This window comes from Onthophagus taurus, chromosome 2 (genome assembly GCF_036711975.1).
Source record: "Onthophagus taurus isolate NC chromosome 2, IU_Otau_3.0, whole genome shotgun sequence".
Taxonomy (NCBI): domain Eukaryota; kingdom Metazoa; phylum Arthropoda; class Insecta; order Coleoptera; family Scarabaeidae; genus Onthophagus; species Onthophagus taurus.
Window position 1 is genome coordinate 7,714,694 of NC_091967.1, and position 11,655 is coordinate 7,726,348.

Sequence of the window (11,655 nt, forward strand, 5' to 3'; positions counted from 1 at the left end):
TTTAAAAATATTTAAATATTGTAATACTTATATAAGCGCCATCTATCGAGTTTAACGTTAAATATTATAGAATTATCATTTTATTTTGGAAATATTTTTGAATTATATTTTATTTAAATTTACAATTTAGAACCTTTTTCAATGTTAAAGGAAGTAGTTTATATTTAGTAGGAAAGATAATTATTAAATAATTACATTTACATATTTTTAAAAATGTCATTTCTTTTGCTGCCATCTGTCGTGATTAAAATTAAACCATTTAAATTAATTTTGTATTTTAAAAAATTATTATTATTTTTTTAATTAATTATCGTTTGATTTTAGTGAGTTTTCGATTTACATTTGAAACATTAAGATATTATAAATAAAGTCATTGGAATTATTTAATATTTGTTTTAACAGAACGAAATGTTACAGTTTTTTATTGTCAACTTAAGACAATTATTTTATTGATCATTGTTAATTGTTAAATTACACATAAATCATTAAATGATCATTGATTATTGAATAAATATAATAAAATACCCAACAAGCATTGTTTTAAAATTCTGTACTGAAAAAGATCAACTCAAATTGTTCAACGTTGAATATTACAAAAATGTTTTTTAAACAATTATGGGTTTTGCTCGTGTTTTTATCGATTATCTTGACTGTTTCTGGTCGTGCAGTTTCATATGTTGTAGATGTTCCACCGAAGCGTCAACCGAAGCCACCATATTTTAATAAACGCAAAAATGGAAATTATTAAGATAAAATAAAATAGTAAAAATGTGTTATAACAACTTAAAAGTGTTATAAAACGTTATAATACGACAAACATTTTTGGGAAATAAAAACATTGTTTTCAACACTGACACGAATTAAGTATTCATTTGTTATTTCGAGAACCATAAATAATATTGTATAAATACACATGTCATGCTCAATTGAGAATTGGAACATGTTTACGTTTAGACCACAAAAAGAAGTTTCAAAATTAAAGATAAATAACGCACACGTGCTGCGAGGTGATAATTAACTAAAATTTTATCTTTGCAATTGCAATTTTTAGTCATAGTCTCTAAATGATAAGCTTGAAATGTGTTAGTTAAAAAGCCACACTTTTGTACACATAAATTTTTCTTGTTATTCGACGTCAATGCAGTTTATTGGAATATAAAAGGGGAGTAGCCGGATTGTTAAAAGGACATCAATCCAATAATTACGTTCCTTTTAAGAATTTCAACACAAACCAATTATATTTCAAAAGAGAAAACGTTTTAATATTCATTCAGCACTAATTCTTTTATTTTTCATACGGATCTTTTTAGAGAACCTTGAAAGCCCCCACTACCATGTAAAAATGAACCGGTTAAAACACTTAAAACCGAAGAAACCCAACAGTAAGGTTATTTGTTTGAGAGTTCTTTAGGCTACAGCTCAAAGTTTGAATTTGAAGATTAAAAAAAGCGTTGTGTACTAAAAATAGTTTAAAATGAGTGATAAAAACGATAGAATTATATTTCCGGATGACCCAATTCTTCAAAAACAACCGGTATCTAAGGAAAACGAGCAAAGAAAACCGGTTCCGGATAAAGAGCCGATACTGTCTAAAGAAGATTCTGCGGGAAAAGCTGGTTCGGAGATTGATAAAATTAAACCAACGGTAATTTCAAGATCTGCAATTGGAGTTCCCCCAAAAGAAGTTGATCCCAACGGAGGCGCTATAACTGATACTTTTGAATAAAAAAAGTAAGTTTGTCCACGACTTCCTTATAATATATACCTTACGTAACCCAACCTTAAAATGATTTCATATAACAAAATAAATACATTATGTCACATATTCTGTAACATATTATTGACATGTTTGTGACAAACGTATTTACGAAAATTGTATGTACTCGAAAGTATTAAAAACCTATACTTTCAAAATAAAAGGCTTCATTGTTTGTTATTTCGATAGCGATTAGGATATGAAAGGTCAAAATGAAATGAAAAATAACTCATTAAATTGATTAAAGTTTAAATATTACATTACATTATATAAATTGTACCGGAAATGTCATATAACTCGCAATATATGAAAGCTGTAACCATAGTTACAAAACTACTATGCACTTGCAATGTCCCACATAAAATGCAACATAGCTTAATAGTACAGGCACTGGGTAGTTTTGCAAAGGAAAAGTTTTGCTTGGAAAAGGTGACGTCCTTATAATAACTCTGAGTTTCCATCTTAAGAGACGCACGGCTAAACCCGAATGTTTCTGGTTCTAGTTCTAGTGTTAGTTCTACTTTTCAGAACTTTGACTACTTGCAGAAACATTCGGGTTTAGCCGCACGTCTCTCAGGACGGCTAAATCCGATACTAAAACATTAAATATAGTGATTTTTTTTTTAATTTCAGGTTAAGAAATGAAAACATCAAAAATCTTAATTATTTATTGCAACTCAAAAACTACTTATTAATTAACAAATATTAATCGTAATTTTATCGATAGAAAATAATCTCAAGAACAATTTTTTTCTTTAATCGCACCAATTATATAACCACCAAACGCAAACGCCGATAATGTTTGGGAAGTTCGTGGTTTCCGTTTTTCTAGAATTTTTTACGGGGCGATAAAGTTCTCTATTCAAATTTAATATAAATCAGTTTAATCCGTAATTTCGTCTTAAACACAAGAAGAAAAATGAAAAACTTTTCTGTTTTAATCGGGTTTTTATTAGTCGTTTCTTCACTTTCTGCAAACGAACTAAATAATGATGAAAAGTTATTAAGAAAAAAACAAATTGAAAAGAAAGATATATTCCTATCAAATTCATTTAAGGATGAGCGTATTAAAAATGAATTTTTTGAATCTGACGAAGTGTCTGCGAAGGAAGCCAAGTTTACGCCAAGTTCTATTGATAACGAAATGAAAAATAAATTGGTTGGATCAAAAGGTACTGTTGTTAAAGCCTCTACGTTAACTGATGTGAAATCGTTAAGGAGAAAAGTACGTTTTATTAAAGTAAAAAAAATTCTTTTTTTTCCGAAACAATGTGCTCATGGTGCTGACGCAAACGGCGATTGCCTTGATGATTATTATAATTTTTAAAAAATTAATGTTATTAATTTACTAATTTTGTGTCGCCTCTTTGTATTCGTTTAAAGAAATAAATTTAAAATTTAATTATTAAAATAATTTTAATATCAATATTAAAAAAAAAATTACCAACTTAAATCTAGTAACTTTAAAATCCATTACTAACTTCCTAAAATAAATATTTGATTGACATTTCATAAGAAAACTAACCTTACTTAACATTCATTTCCCCTTCCTAACTTCACTCTTCTGTATACTGACCACACTGACATTCCTTTGTCAGTGGTCGAAAACAAAACTCACCTATCCTAACATTTCTTCGCGCTATAATTGGGATTCAAAAGAAAACCGACATTCCTACACGCTACAATAATTAGATTTTTTAAATTAAATTTTTTTTAATTGACATTTCAAAATAAAACTAACCCTTTCCAACAGTTTTTCTCGGATTGACGTTTCAAACGAAAACTAACCTCACTTAACATTGGCTGCGTTGTCATGACGATTTGGTGCAAGGTCTATAGAACATATGTTCTATAAACCTTGGATTTGGTGAATGACCCATTTCTATTAGTTAAGAACTGTTTAGGAAACGTACGAAACGTACAAATTTGACGTTTCCTAAAATGGCGGCTATTTGCATACGATGACAGGTGGAGAACATTTATAAAATGTCCTTATTAATTAACACTGCATTAGCATTTATTGATATAAACTTTATTATGCACTCGCGGGAATATTTATTACATATTACATTAAACACAATCCGGTTAACAACGTTTATGCCTGCTGCCGCTCCGCGCTCTCCATTTCCGCGTCAACCCCTTAAAACCATATGTCCCTAAATACACATACATAACAGATGAAGTAAACCATGTAAAATGTTTATAGTAATAAATGTAAGTACAGTAAAATTTAATATTTTTATTAGTGTATCGATAAAGATAAATTCTATCTTAAGGATTATATCCTCTTAAACACATATCGCCTTGTTTAAGGTGGCCGTTCAATTTACTTGGGTTCTAAAAACTGATAAAAAAATTTGTATAGTTCCTTCTCTGATTTGTAGAGGTCACAAAGTGTTTGGTTTAGCATCTTTAAAATACAGATGTTTCGCTTCTACTGAAAAGTGAGACAGAAACACATCGACTATTGTATAGACGTGTTTTTATACCGCTACGACCGGCCGATTATTTGTCATCGTATTATGAAAAGTGTTGGTATAGAAAAATATATTAAGGCTGTAGTCTCAGGGCTGAAAATTTAATTCCAACAGAACGCGTTTACCGTTTGATATAGCCAAAATACTTTCAAATAAAAAATGCATAGAAAGACGAACTCTACGACCGCACGGTGAGATATTTAGATAATTGTTGATAATAACGTAGATAAAAAAGGGATTTAAGAGTTTCGAAACCGAGTTCTTGGTGCCGTGGATAATAATTTTCCGGTTACTTTTTATGCATACATTTTTTTGATTTTTTTTAGTATAAATGAGTTGTATTGAAATTTCCCACGTTAAGAATATTCTAATTTCTTCGCTAATTTCGATTTAGCCCCGAACCCAAAGGGCGTATGGCGTGGCAAAACAGTTTGTGCGAGCGGTCTGTTTATTATATTGCATCTTTTACTATCTTATCATATTTTTCGACCATTTCGTATGAATAGCGTTTTTTGAACTGCTTTAAAATAAAATTATTTAAGTAGGTGAAGCTTAATACTAAATAAATGTATAACTACTAAATTAGGCCCGCTATTGAACTACTAGTAGACAGCGATTGGCGTTGGGTAAATACCCGGCGGGTAGGTATGTATTTATAAAATGGGTATTTATCCGGGTATTTACCCCAGCCCAAGATAAATACCCAAACAGTACCTACGTATAAAAATGATACAAGTAAAAATATAACAGATTCGGAAAAAAACGAGAGCAAGATGATGAAATAGACATTGAAGACGAGGAATTGTCAACAATCCAAGACGTATTATCATCAAACAAATCTGTCGTAATTTAGATTATCAAGTTATTATGATTAAAACTTAATATATTATTTAACGTTTATTGTTTCGTTCAGAATCAGTTTCATCTCTCTAAGGCTATCCGAAATAAGGACTATATCATCTGCGTAGCGCAAATTACTTAGGTATTTGCCATCAATGTTTATGCTTTTTGGGTCCAATTCAGTTGTTTAAATGCTCTCTCCAGGATTGTGATGAACAATTTGGGTTCAACATTGTATCACCTTATCTTACCCCACGACCTATGGTACTTTTATGCAATTCTACCGTCATTGTAGCATTCTTGTAAATGCTATAAATATGTTTGGTGTATCGATAATCGACTCTGCATTCTTGAAGTGGTTGCAAAACTGCCATCAACTCAATTTGAATAAAATTTTATAAATACCTCTAAATACCCATCTTGGGTAAATAAACCCCCGTATATATATTCAGGGAATCTTCCCTTGAAAATAAATACCCGGGTATTTAACAACACTGCTAGTAAGTAACTTCAATGTCTAGAACACTAGACCTAGAACTAGAAACTTTCGAAATTGTTTCTGAAGAAGGTTGCAACATGGCATCCGAAACATTAAAATTTTTTTCAAAAAACGCACAGCTTAACCCAAAAGTTTCTACTTTTAGGTCTAGTGCTAGATCTAGTTTTAGTTTAATTAACACCGTGAAAGCCTTCGTACTTATAATTAAAAGTATCCTAAAAAATAGGATACCGCACTAGGAGTTTAGCCATTAGATACAAAATACCCTTGATATAATAATAAAAGTAAAGATTCAGCCGTTTCTTGATCTTGCTCTATTAAAATTGTTGTTCGTATAACATCACATTGAAAGAATAGGGACCTTTTCGGTATTTCTGTTTTTGACCATCGCTACTCACAATTATCTATTAATAAATTAATTTTGTCTATTATTTTGTACAATTGTCTAAATCTTAACTATGTACAATTTATGGGTAAATTTGTTATCAATATTTGTTATAAATAACTATTTTTAATTGCAGTACAATACCGCGTTTTACATACAATTTTTGATTTGTGTTCATCTGCATAATCCACAAAATTACCAAAATCCTTGTTCTATTAGATAATTACTGATGAAGACCCCACTTACTGTTCACGTCTTTTTAAACGTTTTATAAAAAAACGGGTAATATAAACATATTCAATTCAAACGGATTACTTGGGCAGAAGACAAATAAACAGATTAAGAACAGCAAAAAATCTATTGTTCGTTATCTGTAAAAAGCTCTCTCTCTCGGTATTCCCCACCGAGAAATAAGCTCCGTTTTCTTGCTTCCGAACGTCCGTCTCTTCGGCCCCTTAGAAACTGTGTGACCATGAGACTGCAGCACATTTATTTGCAAAGGGCATCTATATTTAATATTTTATTCGAAAGGATTAATTGCCCAAAATTGTTAACTGTTATATATTTGATTGATACACTGATAAAAACGGTATTAAAATTCCTTATAGGATGTTGTAAAAACCACAGTAAACGTATATTTGCAGTACTATGTAATAATTTTAATATGTTCCCTCTATGAGACGATTGACAAAGTTTTAAAATGTCTTAATTTACCGATTTTAGGTAGATTCCTTTACGCAATCTAGTGAAGCTTAAGTATATTGAGGAAATCGCACATTTTCACTTGGTGCAGCTTCCCGTGATAATGACAAATTTTCTGCGCTTGTACTAGCGTGGAATCTATTCCTATGATACATGTGCAAAAAATGACACCTTTGTTCTCCCGTTTAAGTGTATAATTTTCACATAAATCGCATTTATACGAAGTCGTTTTTATGGCAAAGTTTAGCAATTTTTTGTGATTAACATCCTAATTATTTTACAACAAAAAATACGTCATTTTGTACAGAAATATGTTAACAACAATCATATGTATTTAACTTTGAATAAAGATATGAGAGAAAGCCGGGAAGCTGCACCGAGTAAACCAGTGTCGGTTCATATAAAAATCGCCATTGAACGGCGGCCTTAAGTTTATGAATCTGTATGTATGCCTAAGTAAAGTGAAATTATTAAATTGCTATGAACTTCTTTTTGTTAAGAGTTTTGATGGCTTTAATAGAAACCTATAAAATAAGATTATTCACATTTTAAAGTTGACTATAAATAATATGATAGATGAAACAAGCCAATAATTTTTATTGAACACAACCTATAAAAAATACATATTATCTATGTTAATATTTATTAATGTAAAAGCATAACATCCTTTAGGTGTAAATTCAAAAATTTGACTTGGTTTCCAATTTCTTTTAGTTTTTCAAAGTTCAAAATCTTCCAGGAAAAGAAAAAAGGTATTTAGAAAAAACCAAAAAATGCCTTTCTGAAAAGAAAGAATCTTACATCTTATAACCGTGGTTTCGATTTAGTTCGTTTGTTCACCTTGGCCTTTTTTGCACATTTCTTCCTACAATCAAAATAAAAAAAAATTAACCCACAATTAATCGTGTTATTACTAAAATTAAAAAGCAAAAACACCTACTCCTGGCAACCAACACTCTCATCACCGACAAGATAAACGATTCAAAGAAGATCACAGAAAATCAGAAGAAAAAATAATTTATAATTTCTTTTTTGGTGCCATTGGCTTTCTCGATCCTCGACAATCCGATGAATTGCATAAATATGAAGTGCATTCCGGAAACAATTTCACCGACGACTTCTTATTACTAGTATATTTTTGAGGACAACATTGCATTTGCAAAGCAGGGGGCTCAGTATCACATTGCGAACCACAATTCGCCGACCAATAATCGCGAATTCTTTCTTGAATAAATTCTTGAGAACTTGTAAGCGAATTCGAGAAATTTGCTGTAGCAATTGAATTTTTCGAAGAATTAAAATTACATGAAATTTTTTTATCTTGCTTAGACATTTTCGGAACCATTCGGATGTTTGAAGATTTCGGAAGATCGACACACCTTCAAGAGAAATTTAAAGATTGAACGATATTATTGAAAGAATAGAGATGACAAAACAACCTTAGACCGTACAAAAAGACATTTTAATTTTAGAAGAATAATTCGAAAACTAAACACGAAGCGCAACATTATCTCTGAAAAGAAAAAAAATAATAAATACATTTAAAATTAAATGTTATACGGTCTAAGGTTAATTTTAAAGAGATTAATTTACCAAGTTAATGATTCGTCATCTTCATCATCATCGGTGTCATCAGCGATGGGGGCTGTTCTTTCAAAAAGTCTTCTCCTCGCACGTTGGAATTTTAATAAACGTTTTTCCATAATTTGTTTTTCCTTGTACTCCGTTGCGTCTAAGTAGTTTGTGTTGCTACTTAGATACATCGTACTGTTTTATTAGATAAAAATCTTTCAGAAAGTTACTTTTACACAATATTTCCTGTTGTTTACTTACGAATTTCCAAGGGGAATTGTTTTATTTAGAAAGGATTCTTCTTCATCAATAACCTTCAAAACAATTACAAATTAAAATTTAGCTAATCTTTCAAATGGTGTAAATTAAACTTACCGGAGGGGTAAAATCTGGAACTTTTTCAGTTTGACCAACATAATTCTGTTTATTTGAAGTCATTATCCCTTTATGAGAAAAACTGGACGACGCCGACGGTTGAAATTTCGATGATACATTATCGATTCGTTTATTCGCAATTAAAACCGGTTGTCGTTGAAGTAAATCGGGTATTTCGATGATGGTAGTCTCACCAGGATTGATCATGCCTTTAGGAATGACCACCTTTTGATAATGTGTTTTCTTCTTCTTCATCGTTTACTGTACTCTACAAATTTCGATCTAAACCTTTTTCTTTACCCCATTTCTAAATAAAAAGAAAACCGATTGAAGTTGAAGTTGGTGTCACGTCAAACTTTCAAAGAATGTCATCAATCATTTAAATAATCATTTTCCATTTTTCCTCACTTATTAATTATCATTATTTATTAATCAATTGTAGTATAGATAATGTAATAATAAAATATATTAATTATTAAAATCAAAAAATATTTTTAATAAATTAATTTTTAGTTATAAGCGCCATCTGTTATCCAATTACTGATTTCTCTCTTACAGATTTCTACTAAGTAACTAACCTTTCGTTTATAAATTTTTGATTTACACCTTTCTGATTATTTTATTATTTTTTTTTATTTTTTACTTTGAAATAACAGCTCCACACGTTGAAACATTTTACGCACAACTAGATTCGTAATTATCCGAAAAATCAGAACTAAACTTGGAAGAACCCTCTTCGTAAGCAGTTTCGAGATATGCAAATCCCAAGCGACCTAAAAAACATTTTTATCTCGTTATTAAATAACTTAAAATCTATTCTACAACATTTCGGATTTAATCTTGAACCACTTAAATTATTATAACTACCATTTAGATCGTTGCAATCCAAATCCAATTGCGGTACCACAATTCTGGTCAAATTTCTTTCGCCATTTAGTACACATTGAAAAGATTTATCTTTTTTGAATAATTGTCCTTGAAGTGCTTTATTATCGATATTTTTTTCAAAATCGCCGCATAAATTAGTAGAAAACATGCCTTGTTCAACCACGTCGTCATCTTCTATAACCGCCGTTAAAGGGGGTTGAAAATTTCTATTTCTTCTGTCTAAATTAAATGATCGAGAATCACACCGTTTTTTATTTGAACCGGAACTTTGAAATCCTTCAGAAGACGTTGCCAAAGAATTTAATTTTGGATAATTTGAATGGGATGGTTTTTGTCTTTGCTGAGTAGAATTAGATATTGAAAAAGAAAGTGATTCATTACATTGATTTGAATTGCTTTGATCATTTAACATCCAATGATTAATATTTGATGATGGTTGTCTTTCATGTACAACTTTTGAAGGAGAAATCACATTCATTAATCGTTGACCATTTGATAGCGGTGTTTGACAAGAAGATGATATCGATGTGGAACCAATATATCGATTTGAATCTGTCATTGAAGATGCTACCCATTGGTTATTTGATATTTTCAATCTGTGATGACCTAGCTTTGACGACGAAATCGGTGGTAAACTACCATGATCAGTAATGTATTGATTAGATTTTGGTGATAACGTAAATGGAAACTCATTTGGGGTATAATCTCTTAAATTTTCTTGATTCCTTGTTATGTATTGTGTTGAGGACCTCTTAACAGGAAATGAGGGCACAGAACTATCTCGATTCTGATTTATAGGAACCCATTGTTGAGGTTTACATGGTGGGGGTGTTCTGCATCTTCCCAATGGTTGGTCAATTAAACAATCATTTTGATTTAACCATCTATTTGGTGTTGAAGTTATTGGACAAAATAACTGATGTCGGTTTTGATTCCATTGTGATGGATATTGAGTAGATTGAGAACAAAATGATTGATTTGAAGGTTCATTAAGCATCCAATTTACACCATCGTTACATCTCATTTCATAATTTTGATTTTCAACCACATCAAAAGCCGCAATCAAATTTATAGGATTATCTAACTTTAAACTTTGATCCCTCGGTACACTTTGAAATCTTTCCGAATAGTATTGTGATGGAAATATTTCATTTTTATGAAAACTCTGTCTGTGTCTTTGATTTGAAGTAGATGAGCTTGAATGTCTTTTTTGTACTGGCGATTGATTTGAGCTGGAAGCCTCATTTTGAGTGTAATTCGATCTTCCTTGTTTAATTTTTATAGCTTCTGCATCTACGTTTGTTGATTGATTTTTTAATTTTTGAGACTTTGTTGATGATTTACAATGAACTTTTATGTTTTCTGTGTTATCGGTTAAACTCGATGCAGGGGATGCGATTAAATCTGATTCGTCGGCGAGTTCTTCGGGAATTTCAATAACGACGGTAACATCGTTTTGTATTAATCCTTTAGGAACGATTATTCTTCTACTCATTATGATGGTTTATTAGAAAAAAACGTTTTAATTAAATAATATCAATGGCAATTATTTTTGTCCAACGTTCACATTTTTCAACAAACATACCAAACATTAACAAAGAGGAAATTTTTAAATAAAATTTTTGAAAAAACCATTAAATTTAGATTAATGTCTTCATACCATTTTAAAATTTTTCTATTTTGACAACTGTCATACATTAATTAAACATATAATAAGCAGATGGCTGTAGTTGTATTGCAATGAAATATCGCTTTTTAAATAAATGTCAAAATCGCAATTATTTCTTCAAATTTAAGTTAATTCTTTAGATAATATTAAATATTATGCAGATTCTAAAAACGAAAACTGATTTTTTTAAATAAAAAATATATTTAAATGTTTATTATTAAAAAGTTATGGTGCCATCTCTTTTGACAATCATAAATTAATTAAAATTGACAGTTTAAAACCAACACAAATGAGGTTATGTTATGAAAAAATTTGTAATAAATCAAAGAATATTTTTTTAACTGCTTTTAATTTCTTTATCTACATTCAATTTGTACTTAAATAGTAGATATACAATAAAAAAGAACATTTACATAAAAATTGAATATGAATTTGGTGTTTTGAGCCTTATTTACACAAAGTTTTTTTAATACACAGAAACACACATCCAAG

At 30.2% G+C, this 11,655-nt stretch overlaps 1 protein-coding gene and 1 long non-coding RNA gene across 12 annotated transcripts; one reads left to right on the forward strand and one right to left on the reverse strand.

The window, feature by feature from the left end:
* Window positions 1–1,241: 1,241 nt before the first annotated feature.
* LOC139428957 (uncharacterized) lies at window positions 1,242–7,148 on the forward strand. The gene is made up of 4 exons (XR_011639637.1): window positions 1,242–1,256; window positions 1,311–1,731; window positions 2,390–4,069; window positions 7,091–7,148. It is a non-coding gene; the product is annotated as an uncharacterized lncRNA (long non-coding RNA).
* A 137-nt stretch (window positions 7,149–7,285) lies between these two features.
* LOC111427607 (uncharacterized) lies at window positions 7,286–11,190 on the reverse strand. Of its 11 annotated transcripts, none has more exons than XM_071194072.1 (8): window positions 9,432–11,190; window positions 9,185–9,379; window positions 8,607–8,913; window positions 8,493–8,545; window positions 8,253–8,426; window positions 7,600–8,038; window positions 7,500–7,524; window positions 7,286–7,440 (listed from the first exon to the last, which is right to left on the reverse strand). In XM_071194072.1, the coding sequence occupies exons 1-2, from the start codon at window positions 10,987–10,989 to the stop codon at window positions 9,282–9,284; spliced, it is 1,656 nt and encodes a 551-aa protein (XP_071050173.1). In that variant the 5' UTR covers window positions 10,990–11,190; the 3' UTR covers window positions 7,286–7,440; window positions 7,500–7,524; window positions 7,600–8,038; window positions 8,253–8,426; window positions 8,493–8,545; window positions 8,607–8,913; window positions 9,185–9,281. The 11 variants fall into 11 exon arrangements, with proteins under 11 accessions (XP_071050173.1, XP_071050172.1, XP_071050174.1 ...); XM_071194071.1 differs by having other exon boundaries at window positions 7,286–7,391; window positions 7,461–7,524; XM_071194073.1 differs by lacking the exon at window positions 7,600–8,038.
* Between the last annotated feature and the right edge of the window lie 465 nt (window positions 11,191–11,655).